Source organism: Triturus cristatus, chromosome 7 (assembly GCF_964204655.1).
Source record: "Triturus cristatus chromosome 7, aTriCri1.1, whole genome shotgun sequence".
Lineage (NCBI taxonomy): Eukaryota > Metazoa > Chordata > Amphibia > Caudata > Salamandridae > Triturus > Triturus cristatus.
Genome location: NC_140590.1, coordinates 38086078 through 38102935, shown reverse-complemented (window position 1 = coordinate 38102935; position 16858 = coordinate 38086078). Strand labels below are relative to the sequence as shown.

Genomic DNA, 16858 nt, shown 5'->3' with positions numbered 1-16858 from the left:
TGCCACCCTTGATTGAGCTCCCCCCATTACCGATTCGGTATTTACCGATTCGGTAATGGTAACTGGCTACCCATTGAATCCTATGGGCCTCCTGGCCCATAGGAATCAATGAGATACAGGTTACCATTACCGAATCGGTAAATACCGATTCTAAAATACCGACACTTACCGAATCGGTATTTTATTACCTACATTACATTTACCGATTCATAAATACCGATATTTAAGAATCGGTAAATTTAATTTACCTACATAAGGCCCCTGGTCTTTTAATTAATTGTGCAGACCCCAGCTATATTACATTTACCCAAATAACTGTTACCACACACAGTGTGGGTAAACTGTGCCAAAGATCGTCAGCATCTGTCCACAATTAGTTACAATTGATTTTTTTTAAATCATTTTTATTGGGATTAAAAAGAAAGTACAAAGTTTACAGGCAACATAAGAAAGAAATATAACATAGTAACAACACATGTCTAAGATAATACGATAAGAAAATCTGATACTTCTACGGTGCAAAACTGTAAAATACACTCTTATGCTATAAGATAAGTAAAGAAGAGAATAGAGTACCAATCTAACAATTGTCATTTTTGTATTTTAAAGCGGAGAAAAGGAAAGAAAGAGGGGAAAAGAAAGGAGTAGGAAAAGAAAAGAGAGAGAGAGAGAAGGATAAGACGAGTAGGAATTAGGGTAAAGATGAGTGTGAAGATAAAAAAGTAGTGAAAGGTAACCAGAATAAATCAGACTTGATTTTCTGAGATAACATTAAAGATAAAACAGTAGATATTGTGTGCTCATCACAAATAAAATGCCACCATCTTAGGGTACATATTAGTTATCTTTCCTGCGACTTCCTGGTGGGTCCTGGCCCAGCTAAAGTTAACATTTCCTATTTGGTAAAACACATAGATTATTGCAGTGCACATGATTTGCATGTTCTCAGTTACACACTACTGGTGCAATGAGTTCCAGATTCTTGTTTGGTATTAGACGGGTGTGAGGCCTTCTTCATTAGGTGTTTTCCATTAGGATTGGGATCCTACAACCTTATGAAGTTATAAATAACAATCTAAAGGTATTGTATACATATATGTGTGCTTTGCTGTGCATTTTATGGCACTGCGAGTTAAACCTGATCCCTCCTCCAGCAGAATGGATGTCAGCCATGTACAGAATGACGTCATGTGAGAGGGTCGTGCAGCAAGTGAATGATCAAATGGAACATCCTAACCACACATGTTACAAAACATCTTTAGGTAAACCAAGATAAAAGGCCACACATAACCCTTCCCTCAAAGAAAGAGGAAACATGGCAGAGGTCGGGCACTTACCTTGGACCCTCAGCTGTCTGGTGGCTGTTACTGGTGGTGAACTTCTCGGTGTCACATTCACGGTGTAGTTTCCGGTGTAGTTCTTCAGCAGGTCTCTGATCACCATAGATCCGTCAGGGCCACAAGTCTCCCGACCCGTGTATTGGGGGCCATTGAGCTGTCCTGGTGGTGAAGCGAAGTAATTGCAGATCAGCTGTGGAGGGGCCACTACTGTCCCTCTGTACCAGGCAAACGTCAGTAGATTCACAGTGACCGGGGCAGTGAGGGTGGCCGTCTCTCCCTCTCCCGCATCAATCACTTCTGCAGCAGCCTCCTGAGCTGAGGCCGGCTGGACACAGACACCGAGACAGACTGAAAGAAACAGTGAGAGTTGACACTGGCTTTAAAAACATAGTTTTGTAAAACTACTCAACAGACATTACTCTTGCTTTTCTACCAGTGGGAAAGGGGATTCCTGCAGAGGGAGCACATAGATAGTAGGAGGGAGAGGTCATGGGAGTAGGAGACACTAGAATGTTCTGAAGGATAGAGATAGCCTTTAGTATTTGGTAGTAGCTAAGGATTAGATACCCCTTAGCAGGCTGAACTGTCTGAATTTAAGCATGAATGCATCCTCCTTTCACTGAGTTTAGAGCATTTCATGGAAAATATCTGACTTTAGCGAATTTTCCTTATTCTAAGCTCCTCTCACAGTGGGCAAATGGAGGTCACTGTGAGGGATACAGATAATGTCTTCATCACTGGCAGATGGACGATGGAAGATCAGAGCTCGCAAAATGTCCGATATCAGGAGCAGCTCCTCTGATATCTGGAGTGAGTAGCTCACCGATATCAGGAGGGGGTAGCTACTCCAACATCAGGAGTGCCTAGCTCCTCTGATGTCACTCTGGTATCTGGAGTGAGTAGCTCCTCTGATGTAAGAAGTGAGTAGCTCTTCCGATATCAGGAGTGAGTATCTCCTCCGATATCACTCTAATATCTGGAGTGTGCAGATAATCCAATATAAGGAGTGAGGACCTCTCCCAAAATCAGGAGTGAGTAGCTTCTCCAATATCAGGAGTGAGTACCTCCTACAATACCAGGAGTAAATTGCTCCTCTGATATCACTACAATTAGCTAATCCAATATCAGGAGTGAGTAGCTCCTCCAATATCAAGAGTGAGTAGCTCTTGCGATGTGAGGAGTGAGTAGCTACTCTAATATCACAAGTGAGTAGCTCCTCTGATATCACTCTAATATCTGGAGTTAGTAGCAAATCCATTAGCAGGAGTGTGTAGTTCTTCCAATATCAGGAGTGAGTAGCACCTCTGATATCACTCTGACATCTGGATGAGAAGCTACTCTGATGTCAGAAATGAGTAGCCCCTCTGATATCAGGAGTGAGTAGCTCCTCCAATATCACTCCAGTTAGCTAATTCAAAATTAGGATTGAGTAGCTCCTCTGATATCAGGAGTGAGTAGCTCTTAAAATATCAGGAGTGAGTACCTCCTCCAATATCACTACGATTAGCTAATCCGATATCAATAGTGAGTAGCTCCTCCGATTTCAGGAGTGAGAAGTTCATCCAGTCCTGGTTTTCCTGCATGCTTAATGAGTGAAAACAAAGCTGGAAGTGCCACAATGCAAAGTGCTAAATGAATCACTCAAATTGTGAATGGGAAATTTGAGAAGTCTGAGCATGGCTCGTAGTACCTGTGGTGATGTGTAAAGGCAAAGAAGTGACACGTGGAATGTGACAATGTCACAGCTGTACATTCCATGGTGTCAATTACTCCTGTGCCTCCTTTTGTGGTGTCCAGGCCTGGCTGGGCACACACTGCGCTGAGGCTAGGCCTCTGGCGTAATCATGCATCAAGAAATGAGGGACACACATACAGTGGTATACGTGTGAGCCAAAGACCCCGAGCGGTCTTGCGTTCATTTATTGAAGCCTTCGGGCGAGCCCGCCCTCCGGGTGCGTGCCTGTGTAAATACAATGTAGAGTGCGGGCTGGGCAGCACCGTCACTACACCTTTGAGGTAGACATGTCGGACCGTTGATGAATAAACTCCTACCTTTGACAGTCTACTTAAGTGGCGATAGGCGGGAGAGACACCCGGTGAGAAAGAAAAAGTAGCTGTGGGGGACAGAGTGACGACTATTTCCTTCCTAAAGAGCAATGCACAGAGATTACAGCAAGATTATATTTATTTATATTATAAATTACACTGCAAAAGGTGAGAAGTGCTGCTTTAAAGTAGAGGGTTACGTATTGACCCTAGAGTTTATTGGTATTGACTCGTATTTCATTTTAATGCCCACTGCAGACTTGTTCGCAACAGGCCACGATCTCGAGCATTAATGGCTTATTGTGGGTGAAGATGTGAGCTATTTCATCGAGTTAGCGTGTGCATCCTTTATTGTTTACAAGCGTGCTGCTGTTGCCAGGTTACAGCGTAGCGCAGCCCGTGCGTCTACGGAGATTTAAAGCATTTCCTGTAGCCGCTTACACATGACTGCGTTCCTGATTGCATGTTTCTTGCAGCCGTGTCTGCGTGTGGTATGCTTAAACCTCAGTGAGTCTCAGGGGCATCTTATCAAGAATGGCGTTAAAATTATCGCGCTTTAGCCACAGGAAACTGCAGCTAAAGCAGCGATCATGGGCTTGATAATATGCCGCAGAGAACTCCAATAGAAGCCCATGTTCACACCAGAACATAGAGTGGTGTGGTGCATGTAGGCATTGTAAGAAAATACCTTAGGTGCACAGATATCTGAGCATTGATCAATATAAAGTTTGGTTTTAATGATACTTCACTGGTCCCTGGTGTAAGTAATTATTGACTGTTTTTATCAGGGCCACCTTGAATTGGGTGCTGTGTGCGGGACACTGTAGGTGAAGTATAGGAGTCAATGTATTGTGTCATGCTCTGTGTAAAGAGTTCCATGGGATGTTATCGTTGAGACCTTTTTCGTGGGTAGACAGGCAGTAAACCCAGCACTGTTCCTTTTCTAAGAGCTGGTTTTACAAGTTGGTGGTGTTCTTGTCTATTTGTTCAATAATTACCCAGGTCATGTCGTTTGTAGTGTGGCCTACTTCTAGGAAGTGGTCTGTCATCTTGGTAGTGCTGCGCTTGCAGCGAATGGTGCTCCTGTGCTTGCAAATTCTGGATTTAATTTTGCAGCTGGTCATACCAACGTATCAGAGTCCACATGGACATGTGATAAGGTAAACTACGTTTGCTAAATGACAGTTTGTGTGTTTACAGATTTGCCATGTTTTTCCCATTTCTAGATTCAGGGTTTTAGTAGGTCTGGTAAGGTGGCACACGCTGCAGTTACTTCCCACTTGGCAGAGTCAGTATGTCCGCTTAACATTAAGTTAAAGAAAGGCTTCTTTCTTATGTGTTGTCTGTTTTCCGCCATCTTATTGTTTCTTTTTCACGCTATGCGCACACGTGCCATTTTACTGCTGCATTTTTATTAGAGATGCAACTGCTGCGGGCACAGCATTAAATGCGCTAACTACTTTGCCACACTTGCCCTTTTGTAGTGAATGACATATGTATCCAAGTACAGCAGGGTGCGCACTTAGTATAATGCGTCACCTGCTCTAGATCACAGCCAACGGGTCTCCGCACCCAGGCTGATTATCAAGCATCATTGTGACCACGTATGGTTCGTCATAATGAATTCACCACGTGATTAATTGGCACATTGTGGCCACGCATGGTTGCTAATCAGATAACTTTCATGCATGCCAGTGTGAGAAGGTGGCCTGATATATGCTGTCCACTAGTTCCAGTGGGCACCTTGTATCAGTCCAAACAACCCCTTATGGTAACTAGGTTAAAGACAACCTTTATTGAAAGCTATCCTAGTGGTAGCTATGGAGAGCAGCCTTCAGGCTAAGTCTTGAAGGAATGTAAAGCAGCTTGTTATACCAGTCCATAATCTCTTGAATGATCAAATAAAAGGACAATCACACCAGGTATATATTCAAAATATATGTATTTAGGATAAAACACACTCCTATAGTCTGTTTATGAGACTGGAGTTCGAAGTACTTAATTTACGAGTTAGCAATCAACAGTAATAGCACAAATACACGTTTGGGCCCTAGGGGTGTACCAAACCATATACCAATAAAGTGGTATTAGAACCACGACTGAACTAGACACAAGGCCTAGAGCCTGTAGAATCGCTGGGACCCCAAGGAACCACCCAAGGTAGGGACGCAGGGGACCCACGGGGGCCGTGCGCAGTGTGAAAACACAACCGCAGGTTCCCGTCAGCTTCTATGGGCAATGTCGCGGTTGGAAATGTAAAGATTAGGGACACTTAGAATCAAGTCAGGACCAAACCCTTTTGGACTTAGAAGGTCTAGGGCTAGCACCCGTGGGAGCACCGGAGTACTCGAGTTACCTCACCGAGGGAAGCCGGCTGCATAGGTGTCTTTTGGTGTCGGGTCGCGTCGTCGATTGCAATGGAAGCTGGCAAAGAACTGCTGCTGCCGTAAAGAGGAGAAGTGTCCGAGGAGATCCAAGCCTGGATCTAGGATGGAAGGAACCTGAAAGCAGAGGGGACAGAGTCTGGGTCACTAGCCAGTGACCGAGGGCAGGATGGACCAATGCCCACAGATGTCGGGTGCTTCAGGTGAGTTGATGGGTGTCTTGACTCTTCAGCCACGAGGTCCAGGAGTCGTCGACGAAGTCCACAAGCCGGATTCGAGCTGTCCCACAAAGTCTGTTGAGTGCTGCCATGTCGGCGACCAGAATGGACCCAACAGGCCTTAGTAACGGCAAGTCACTGGAACGCAGAGAAAGGACTGCGGTGCAGACCAGCAAGGTCTGAGGGACTCACCCAGCATGAGTAAGTCAAGGCATGTCTGGAGCAACCAGGTAAGCCCAATTAGAAGAGGAGTTACCTTCGTGGTGACCTACTAACCAACGGGCTAGCGATCACAAAGGAGCCTTGAGCGGTCGCACTTGAAACTGGCCAACGGGTCACTCGTGGAGTGGAGGCCAGCAATCTTCGGTGCAGGAGGTGCTCAAGACTGGGGCTACTCGGAGCCCAAAGCACAACTTCAAGGAAGACCAGGAAGATAGTGTTGCTGCAAAAGTTCACGGTGTCTAGGGGTCATGGTTCCACGTCACCCACGATAGCCACGGGCCTCAGCTTTGCTTCTGGGAAGTCTGGAAATCCACCTCTGGTGATGCAAAGACTTCGGCGTCCGGTGGTAGCTTCAGCGATGCAGACCGGTCAGTTGCTTCTTTGGTGCCTGCCAAGCAGGGGAGTCACTCCTTGACACCAAGGGAGATTTCTTTAGTCTTCTAGTCAAAGTAGAACGTCGAAGGTCCAGGATATATGTTGCAGACTTTCGTCCAGGGTAATCTAAGGAGGCCAGGACTGGGTTCCCATACTTATACTAAGTTTGGGGGTTGAACATACTCTAGGGACCCACCTATGGGAGGATTTGGAAAGAGGGGTGGTTACACCCATTTCCTTTGTCCAGTTTCGCGCCAGAGCAGGGGCAGGTAGCCCCTGCAACCGGTTTGAACTGGACTATGCACAGGGACACCAAGTGTGCCCCCAGTGCAGGACTTAAAAGCACCAGAGAGTGCTCCCGCCCAGCCCCAATACACATCTGCCTGTCTGGGGAGGTGGTTACACCTCCCTTCGACAGGAAACCTATTGTCTAGGCCTCCCCTGCCGGAGTTTCGGTCAGCAGCAGGAGTCCAGACCCGTGTCTGTGGCAGAGGCATCCATGTTGTGATGCCAGGGCTCAGGAAAGTCCTACCGGGTTAGAACAGTGTGAACATGTCTCCCCCTCTAGAAGGGTGGAATGCTACCCCCACTGCCAGAACTGGCGGGGGGTAGTATTCCAAAGCGTTTGACAGCCATCCAAAAGTTAGCATATACCGCAAGGTTATGACGCACTTCGGAGTATATGGTCAGGCTGAACCACAAACAGCATCAGAAGAGGTACTCAGAACGCTGCAGAGGGACTCTGCTCATGCAGGGGCACCCTCTCACATAAAACCAAGCACTCTGCCTTCAAGATTGTTAAGGCCTGCAATAGGAGTCACTTATAGGTTTTATATGTGTGTGCAATGGTAGTGATATAGGTAGCCTATACCACAGTAAGGGGTGCAAGCACATACTTACCCAGGCTGCAGTAGCAGACCTGTGGTGCCATTTTGGAGTGCTTCCCAGGGGTGGCATAATACATGCTTCAGCCCCTGGTAGGCCTCTGAGGTACCTATGCCCTAGGTACATAGTTACCATATACTAGGGGGTTATAAGGCACTCCAGAATCCAATTAGATATGTACCTAATGTACTTGCAAACCATTTTAGAGAGGAAGCAGCTAGGCTGTGGCCCTGATTATCAGGGCCACAGCCAGACTAAAGTCGAAAAACAGTGAAACAACAGTGGGGGTACCCATGTGAAGCAGATCCTACTCTCCTACAGCCAGCACCTGTCCACATGCATGATTTGTCTAGTTCACAGTTCAATGTACTACATTGCATCGAGGAACCCTATGGAGCACAGCGTCTATTTTCAGGCATGCAAGTAAAGAAATACGCAATTTTTCATGTATAAATGTCTTTGAAGTTGTATGCTTGTTTGTTTTTTATTTTACAGAAATTCACCTTCAATCAATCAATCACTGCATTTGCAAAGCGCGCTACATACCCGAGAGGGTCTCAAGGCGCTGGGGAGGGGGGGCTACTGATCGAAGAGCCAGGTCTTGAGGAGTCTTCTGAAGGCCAGCAGGTCCTGGGTTTGTCGTAGGATGAGGGGGAGAGTGTTCCAGGTCTTGGCGGCGAGGTAGGAGAAGGATCTGCCACCGCCGGTGGTTTTTCCGATGCGGGGGACTGTGGTGAGGGCGAGGTTGGCTGAGCGGAGGCTTCTGGTGGGGGTGTGGAACCTGAGTCGGTTGTTGAGGTAGGTGGGCCCGGTGTTGTGCAGTGCTTTGTGTGCGTGGATGAGGAGTTTGAAGGTGATCCTTTTGTTGACGGGGAGCCAGTGTAGGCCTCTCAGGTGGGGTGTGATGTGGCTGCGGCAGGGGACGTAGAGGATGAGTCGGGCCGAGGCGTTCTGGATGCGTTGGAGTCGTCTCAGGAGCTTGTTTGTAGTTCCTGAGTAGAGTGCGTTCCCATAGTCGAGTCTGTTGGTGATGAGGGCCTGGGTGACGGTTTTTCTTGTGTCGAGGGGGAGCCATTTGAAGATCCTGTGGAGCATACGGAGGGTGTTGAAGCAGGACGCGGAGACGGCGTTGATTTGCCTGGTCATGGAGAGAGTGGAGTCGAGGATGACCCCCAGGTTGCGTGCGTGGTCCGTGGGTTCCGGTGCTGTGCCTAGTGACGTGGGCCACCAAGAGTCATCCCAGGCTGATGGGGTGGGTCCGAGAATGAGGACCTCCGTCTTGTCTGAGTTCAGCTTCAGTCTGCTGTCCTTCATCCAGTCGGCTACGGCCTTCATTCCTCTGTGGAGGTTAGCTTTGGCGGTGTGGGGATCTTCGGTGAGGGATATGATCAGCTGGGTGTCGTCGGCATAGGAGATGATGTTGAGGTTGTGTTGTCGTGTGACGTGGGCGAGAGGAGCCATGTAGATATTGAACAGCGTCGGGCTGAGGGAGGATCCCTGGGGGACGCCGCAGATGATCTTGGTGGTTTTGGAGCGGAAGGGAGGGAGGCGGACGCTCTGGGTTCTGCCGGAGAGGAAGGATGTGGTCCAGGCCAGGGCCTTCTCTTGGATGCCGGCGTCATGGAGACGTGCTGATAGGGTGCGGTGGAAGACGTGTCAAAGGCTGCTGATAGGTCCAGGAGGATGAGGGTGGCTGTTTTTCCTTTGTCCATCAGGGTCCGGATGTCGTCAGTGGCGGCGATGAGGGCGGTTTCGGTGCTGTGGTTGCTGTGAAAGCCGGATTGGGAAAGGTCCAGGATGTTGTTAACTTCAAGTTAGCGGGTCAGCTGTTTGTTGACAATCTTCTCGGTCACTTTTGCCGGGAAAGGGAGCAGGGAGATGGGCCGGAAGTTCTTGAGGTCCTTGGAGTCCGCCTTGGGCTTCTTCAGAAGGGCGTTGATCTCGCCGTGCTTCCAGCTTTCTGGGAAGGTTGCTGTCTCGAAGGAACAGTTGATTGTTTTCTGGAGGTGGGGCGCGATGGTTGTGCTGGCTTTGTTGAAGACGTGGTGAGGGCAGGGGTCCGACGGGGATCCGGAGTGGATGGAGTTCATGGTTTTGATGGTGTCTTCGTCGCTGACGCTGGACCAGACGATCAGGCGACTGGTGCGAGTGGTGGTCGCAGGGGTGGTGGACTCGGTGGTGGGTGCGGGGGGGTCGGAGTTGAAGCTGTCGTGGATGTCGGTGATCTTGCGGTGGAAGAAGGTGGCCAGGGAGTCGCATAGGTCTTGAGATGGCGGGATGTCGTTGGTGTTGGAGCTGGGGTTGGAGAGCTCTTTTACAATGCTGAAGAGCTCTTTGGTGTTGTGTGCGTTGTTGTCTAGGCGGTCCTTGAAGGCGGTCTTCCTGGCGGTCCTGATGAGTTGGTGGTGTCTGCGGGTGGTGCTCTTGAGGGCTGTGTGGTTGTCTGGTGTTCAGTCGTGGAGCCATTTCTTCTCCAGCTTCCGACAGGTGTGCTTGGAGATCCGGAGGTCCTCGGTGAACCAGGCGACATTCTTGTTGGTGTGGTTGGTTGTAGAGGTCTTGAGAGGGGCGAGGTTGTTGGCGCAGTTGTTGATCCATTGTGTGAGGTTGGTCGCGGCGGTGTCTGGGTCGGTGGGGTCGGTGGGTGGTCTCAGGGCGAGGGCGGTAGTCAGTTGGTCCTCGGTGACCTTGCCCCAGCAGCGGCGTGGTAGCTGTTGGGTGCGGTGGTGTGTGGTGGGTTTTCTGAAGGTGAAATTGACGCATCTGTGGTCGGTCCAGTGTGGTTCGGTGGTGTGGTTGAAGGAGACGGGGGGCTTGCAGAGAAGATGGGGTCAACCGTGTGTCCAGCGGCGTGAGTAGGTGTCATTACAAGCTGTTTGAGTACGAGGTTGGCGAGGTTGTCAATCAGGGTGGTGGAGTTGGCGTTGTTGTTGTTCTCGAGGTGGAAGTTCTGCGCTCCTGCTTCGCGGCCTCCATATGAGGGCAAAGGGAGGGAGGAGCAGCTGGGAGGTGGGAGCGGGGCGGCCAATGGGGGTGAAGGGGGCGGGGCCGCAGGGGCTCAGCGGCGGGGAAAAAACCGGGAAAAAACAGTGGTAAAAATACGGTGGGAGGGGGACAGCAGAGCACAGGGGTACAGAAAGCAAAAACACTGGGGCACAGAATCAAACTACAAAGTGGCACAGAGTGCCAAGCGCAGGGGTACAGAAGTGAAAAAAAGGGAGCGAACAGTCAGGCGGCAAAAGTGGCAACGGAGGTTCAACCCACAGGGGGCTGCGTGGCGGATGGGGGGAGCGACCTGCCTGGTGACAGGGTCAAAGGTCGCTCTCTACCACCGCTTCGTGGCCTCCATATGACGGCAGAGGGAGGGAGGAGCAGCTGGGAGGTGGGAGCGGGGCGGCCAATGGGGGTGAAGGGGGCGGGGCCGCAGGGGCTCAGCGGCTGGGAAAAAACGGAAAAAAACGTCGGAAAAATACGGTGGGAGGGGGACAGCAGAGCACAGGGGTACAGAAAGCAAAAACACTGGGGCACAGAATCAAACTACAAAGTGGCACAGAGTGCCAAGCGCAGGGGTACAGAAGTGAAAAAAAGGGAGCGAACAGTCAGGCGGCAAAAGCGGCAACGGAGGTTCAACCCACAGGGGGCTGCGTGGCGGATGGGGGGAGCGACCTGCCTGGTGACAGGGTCAAAGGTCGACCTTGACGGGTCAGTAAGTAAAACAAGCCCACCACCCTCACAGCACACTTTAGAACGTGTGCTGAAACTTACACTTTAGTGGCTACTCCACTTTTTAGCCACTTCACATTGGTCCTGAAGAAAGCCTCACGAATATTGTAGAAGGCAGAAACTAGTCAAGTTCCCTTGTTATGTTCCTTTTGTTGATGCTTGCTGAGTGGTACTGGGTTCATCCCACTACTTTGCCATGGGCTACCAGATGTGTGGGAACATGACACACTACTGTTAATTGGTGTATCATCATTGGGATTTGTCAGTTCTGAGTGGTGATGATGTTGTCAGACACAGATGGTACACAGTCAGGGTTCCCCAAGGCACTTGTTTATTTGCAAAATCATGTAGTTGTCCCTAGGTGGTACCTTTTAGTGATTGAGACATGTGTATGTGTGTGTGACTGCTCCCACTTGTCGGGTTCATGGCTGCAATGTTGGCAGGTGTCAGCATGTGTGCCTTGTGGGTCTCCTTGGCTTCTGCATTGTCCAGGGACTGTGGAAGGTATTCTGAAGGTTACGTGAGCTTTGACGTCATGGCCATGTACCGCATACTGTGCAGTATGTCTGTTATTCCCCAGGGTTGTAAACTGTCCTTGTGTGATGATTCTGTGCACTTAGATCCTCCCAACATTCCTGTGTATGTCATGGGTACATGTGCAATGTCACCTATCCATGTGGGCTTCACAGATGCCCATTGTTGCAGTTCAGGGTGTGTGGTGTTGAGGGTGGACTGATGTAAATGTTTGCATGGATGGTCCCCTAGCTCCGATTGTCCATGGATGACGGGCCATGCTGAGTGATTTGTGTTTGTGTAGATGTGATGTACGTTTGTGGAACAAAACACATGTCTGGGTTTCCCAGTTTGTACGACATCTGCCTTTCAGATCACAGTGGAGGTGTCATGCATGCTTGTGTCACCCCAATGTCCGGTCCCTGGGAGTAGTGCTGTTGTGTGTCAGTCTCTTGCTGTGTTAGTTTGTGTTCATTCCAGCTTGTGTCACATGTGTCTGTTGTGCTCCCTCTCATCTCACAATGCCTGATTGCCCACTAAGGGTGTCCCAATGATGGTTTACTTTTGTATGGCACTGTGTCCACATCTGTCTCACTGTGGTTCAACCCCCTCGTGTGTTGTGTAGTTGCCTGGTGATACTAAGACACACACACACACATGTTGTGTCAGACGTGCAGTGTGCGGTTGCCTGTTTGTGATTGTGCATCTGCATCAGTGCATTGGTATTGCTGTTGTGGGTCATTGTCTGGATGCTGTTTCTGTGATTTTCCCTGCTGTCCCTGTGAGTCATATCACATCATTGTGCAAATTCATCCTGGTTGTTAGGTGCCATTGCTGGCATGGATTGTGAGTTTGTGAGCTGACACCTACAGTCTACACAGGTTGTTTTGATTAGTGTGTCTATTTTCGAGATGTGTGTATACTTCGTGATGGTCACTTCTGCTCTTGTGTCATTGTACACTGTATGCATTGTCAGCCCCTATGTGTGGTGCCTGTCTGCACATGGCCGAGAGTGTGTTATGTTTTCACAGCACTGTTAGCCTCACCACATCTCTGTGGGAATGGGACACAACCACTACTTCGCCCCAGAAGTGTTTAATGTGTTGTGAGCAGGGATCATACATGCTGTTTGTTATTTGCAGGTTTGACCATGATGACACTTACCTTTTGTTCACTGTGATGAGGGGGGGTTTAGACCCCATCACCACAATGCTCAACATCTGCTGCAGTTTGGAAACCCACACGTAACTTTTGTTTTACACAGTGAGGGGGTGTTCTTTTTACTTTGACACAGTGCTATGGGGATGCTTGCCTTGTGTAGGGCACACTCATTTGTTGGTCACACATGTGCTGTTAGTTACATTGTATGTTCGAAGTCATAATCACCGTTGTGGGCATTTGTCACAGACTACACACTGTTGTCATGATGTTAGGGGGGATATATTTTGCTGACATACCTAATATTGGAGTATGATGGATGTGTGGCGCATCACCCATCCTATGAGTGGGTGTGGCAGGGGTGATGGGCACCAGGTCCCCTATGGGTGGGGGTGGCAGTAGTGATGGGCAACATATGCCCTATGGGTGGGGGCAGCAGTAGTGATGGGGAACATGAGCTCTATGGCTGGGGGTGGCAGGGGTGATGTGCAACATAAGGCCCATGAGTGGGGGTGGCAGTAGTGATGGGCAACATATGCCCTATGGGTGGGGGTGGCAGGGGTGATGGGCAACATAAGCCCTATGAGTGGGGGTGACATTAGTGATGGGCAAAAGGTCCCCTATGGCTGGTGGTGACAGTAGTGATGGGCAACAGGTCCCCTATGTGTGGGGGTGGCAGGAGTGATGGGCACCAGGTCCCCTAGGAGTGGGGGTGGCAGTAGTGATGGGGAACATGAGCCCTATGGCTGGGGGTGGCCGGGGTGATGTGCAACATAAGCCCTATGAGTGGGGGTGGCAGTAGTGATGGGCAACATATGCCCTATGGGTGGGGGTGGCAGGGGTGATGAGCAACATAAGCCCTATGAGTTGGGGTGGCAGTAGTGATGGGCAACAGGTCCCCTATGGCTGGTGGTGGCAGTAGTGATGGGCAACAGATCCCCTATGGCTGGTGGTGGCAGTAGTGATGGGCACCAGGTCCCCTATGAGTGGGGGTGGCAGTAGTGATGGGGAACATGAGCCCTATGGATGGGGGTGGCAAGGGTGGTGTGCAACATAAGCCCTATGAGAGGGGGTGGCAGTAGTGATGGGCAACAGGTCCCCTATGTGTGGGGGTGGCAGGAGTGCTGGGCATCAGATCCCCTATGAGTGGGGGTGGCAGTAGTGATGGGCAACATATGCCCTATGGGTGGGGGCAGCAGTAGTGATGGGGAACATGAGCCCTATGGCTGGGGGTGGCAGGGGTGATGTGCAATATAAGCCCTATGAGTGGGGGTGGTAGTAGTGATGGGCAACAGATCCCCTATGGGTGGGGGTGGCAGCAGTGATCGGCAACATATGCCCTATGAGTGGGGGTGGCAGTAGTGATGGGGAACATGAGCCCTATGGCTGGGGGTGGCAGGGGTGATGTGCAACATAAGCCCTATGAGTGGGGGTTGCAGTAGTGATGGGCAACAGGTCTCCTATGGCTGGTGGTGGCAATAGTGATGGGCACCAGGTCCCCTATGAGTGGGGGTGGCAGTAGTGATGGGCAACAGGTACCCTATGACTAGGGGTGGCAGTAGTGATGGGCACCAGGTCCCCTAGGAGTGGGGGTGGTAGTAGTGATGGGCAACATGTCCCCTATGGGTGGGGGTGGCAGGAGTGATGGGCACCAGGTCCCCTATGAGTGGGGGTGGCAGTAGTGATGGGCACTAGGTCCCCTAAGGGTGGAGGTGGCAGTAGTGCTGGGCAACGTATGCCCTATGGGTGGGGGTGGCAGGGGTGATGAGCAACATAAGCCCTATGAGTGGGGGTGGCAGTAGTGATGAGCAACAGCTCCCCTATGGCTGGTGGTGGCAGTAGTATTGGGCACCAGGTCCCCTATGAGTGGGGTTGGCAGTAGTGATGGGCAACAGGTCCCCTATGGGTGGGGGTGGCAGGAGTGCTGGGGAACATAAGCCCTATGGGTGGGGGTGTTAGTGGTGCTGGCCATTCAACCCCTATGGTGGGCTGTTGTTAGTGGCCAGGATGTGGATCCCCTGTGTGTGTGTGCCTTGTTGCGGGTACGTGTCGTTTGTTTGTGTGGTAGGTGTCTGACTTACCGCCTGCGCCGTCGGTGTCGGTTCCTGATCCGGTCATAGATGTAGAGTACTGGTATGACTGGCATGATGGGATTCATGATGTGTTCGTGTCGTACACGCTGCTTGTTGCTCCGTCTCGTACCCGCTGCAAGCTGGTCCGTCTCGTAGCCGTGGATTGAGCTATGGCACGAATCGTAGCTGATATGCTTGTTTTCCGGATGCTGTGACGTCCCGTACGTGGCGACCCATCCAGCGTGTAGGAAGTACGCATCGTACTTGTCAGGCCGGAAACTGCTATGAATACTGCTTCTGGGTGACTTGGTTCAGCGTTAGGAGTTACGGCTCGGACAAAGAATGGGGCTTGACTCACAGCCTACGTGTCGGTCGGGTTGTTGGCAGTTATGCGATTCGTACTTTGCAGGACGGACCGGCTACGGGTACGTGTCGGTCGCACGGTAAGGCTACGGACAGCTCTCGGAGAACTTTCCCACCCGGTATCGAAATTGGCCCCCTAGTAGTGGTTTCCCAGGATCAAGAAAGTCAGAAGTGGCGGCCGGCTTTTTTCGTATAATGCCGCCAGGCTCTGGAATACCCTACCGCTGTATCTTCGTAGGGAATCCAACCATCTTACCTTCCGTAAACAGCTAAAGACCTGGCTCTTCCCTTAGGATGTCTGTCCGCTCTAGTTTCTGCTTCAGTGCCAGGATGCTCCCGGGTAGCCATGCGCTATATAAAAGCCATTTCATTCATCCATTCTTTCACATGATAAATGTTAGTAAACACTAAAGACATATAACAGGCACCATCCAAATTTCTAGGCAAATTAAAATAACCTTTCTTTCCGCACACATAATAATTTTCAAAATTAGCTCTCCAACTAATAGGATGTCACCATCTACTTCATAATTTCATTCACACACTCTCTCCCACCTTTTCTACCTTATCTCCACCTGTACTCCTTCTAACTACATAGCTCACCCTTTCTTTCTAGCTTAGTTCCCAATCTAGGATGTAAATTCATCATTTTTAGCTCTTCTTTCTTCAACTGTTCATCTACAATCTTTCCTTCCTCTGCATTCCTCATAATTGCAATTCCTCTCACATTATATTCATAAAAAAACTCAAATTAATCTTTATTAAGACTACACACATACTCACCATTAGTTCGTTTAGTCCCATGCTTAGATTGTGCAATATTTCTTATGTGCTTACCATACACCATATTAGGTCTACGTCATAAGGACGAGATCTTAACAAAGATCCCACCCTTAGACCTCCCTTCCAGTTATCCCAGAACTTGCTCTATTTTTCTTACGGGAAATATGGTAAGCTGTAATGGACTTGGCACCTTTAAATCTTGCTTCCCCTTTGGCCAGGGGGTGTGGGCACCAGGAGGCGTTAAAATGAACATTGGCGTAAAACTGTCAACTTAACAATGCTGAGTTACACAAAATGTTTTCTACCCTTGACAGATCATAAAATTTACTCTCCCTCTTCCTGACCATTTTACCTTTTTTTTAGCCCCCCAAAATCTCCAACCTTTAGATTAACTCTTTGTACCCCAAGTAAGGAATCATATCTTTGTTTATATTTTGCCTGGTTCGTTTAATCAATTTCCTATCCACTGCAGGTGACCAATCCACCTTATTTGTCTTTCATAACCAGCCCATATTGTCTTTGGTGCAGGGATTCCTGCCTCTCATTAGTTCAAACAAAATAAGTGCAGTGGAGTCACAGTGAGTAATTCTATAGGCTCCAACTGTTCTGAACAACCCCATCTCCCAATTCATGTTATCGCTATTAGACAATAAGTAAGGAAACAGATGAAAATGAAAATGGTGAAATCTAAACAAACAAAGTACATTTTCTGGTGCAAGGTCGGGCATGCAAAAAGATTGTCAAAATGTAAAGATGATGTTAGTAATAATGAGTAT

At 49.5% G+C, this 16858-nt stretch overlaps 1 protein-coding gene across 3 annotated transcripts in view; it reads right to left on the bottom strand.

Moving 5' to 3' along the window:
• The window catches only part of LOC146808752 (cell adhesion molecule CEACAM4-like), a 508058-nt gene that overhangs the window by 250095 nt on the left and 241105 nt on the right, over nt 1–16858 (bottom strand). For all 3 annotated transcript variants that reach the window (XM_085614232.1, XM_085614231.1, XM_085614233.1), the window contains one exon: nt 1338–1688. In XM_085614232.1, coding sequence (XP_085470358.1) covers nt 1338–1688 — 351 coding nt within the window. The remainder of the gene's footprint in view (nt 1–1337; nt 1689–16858) is intronic.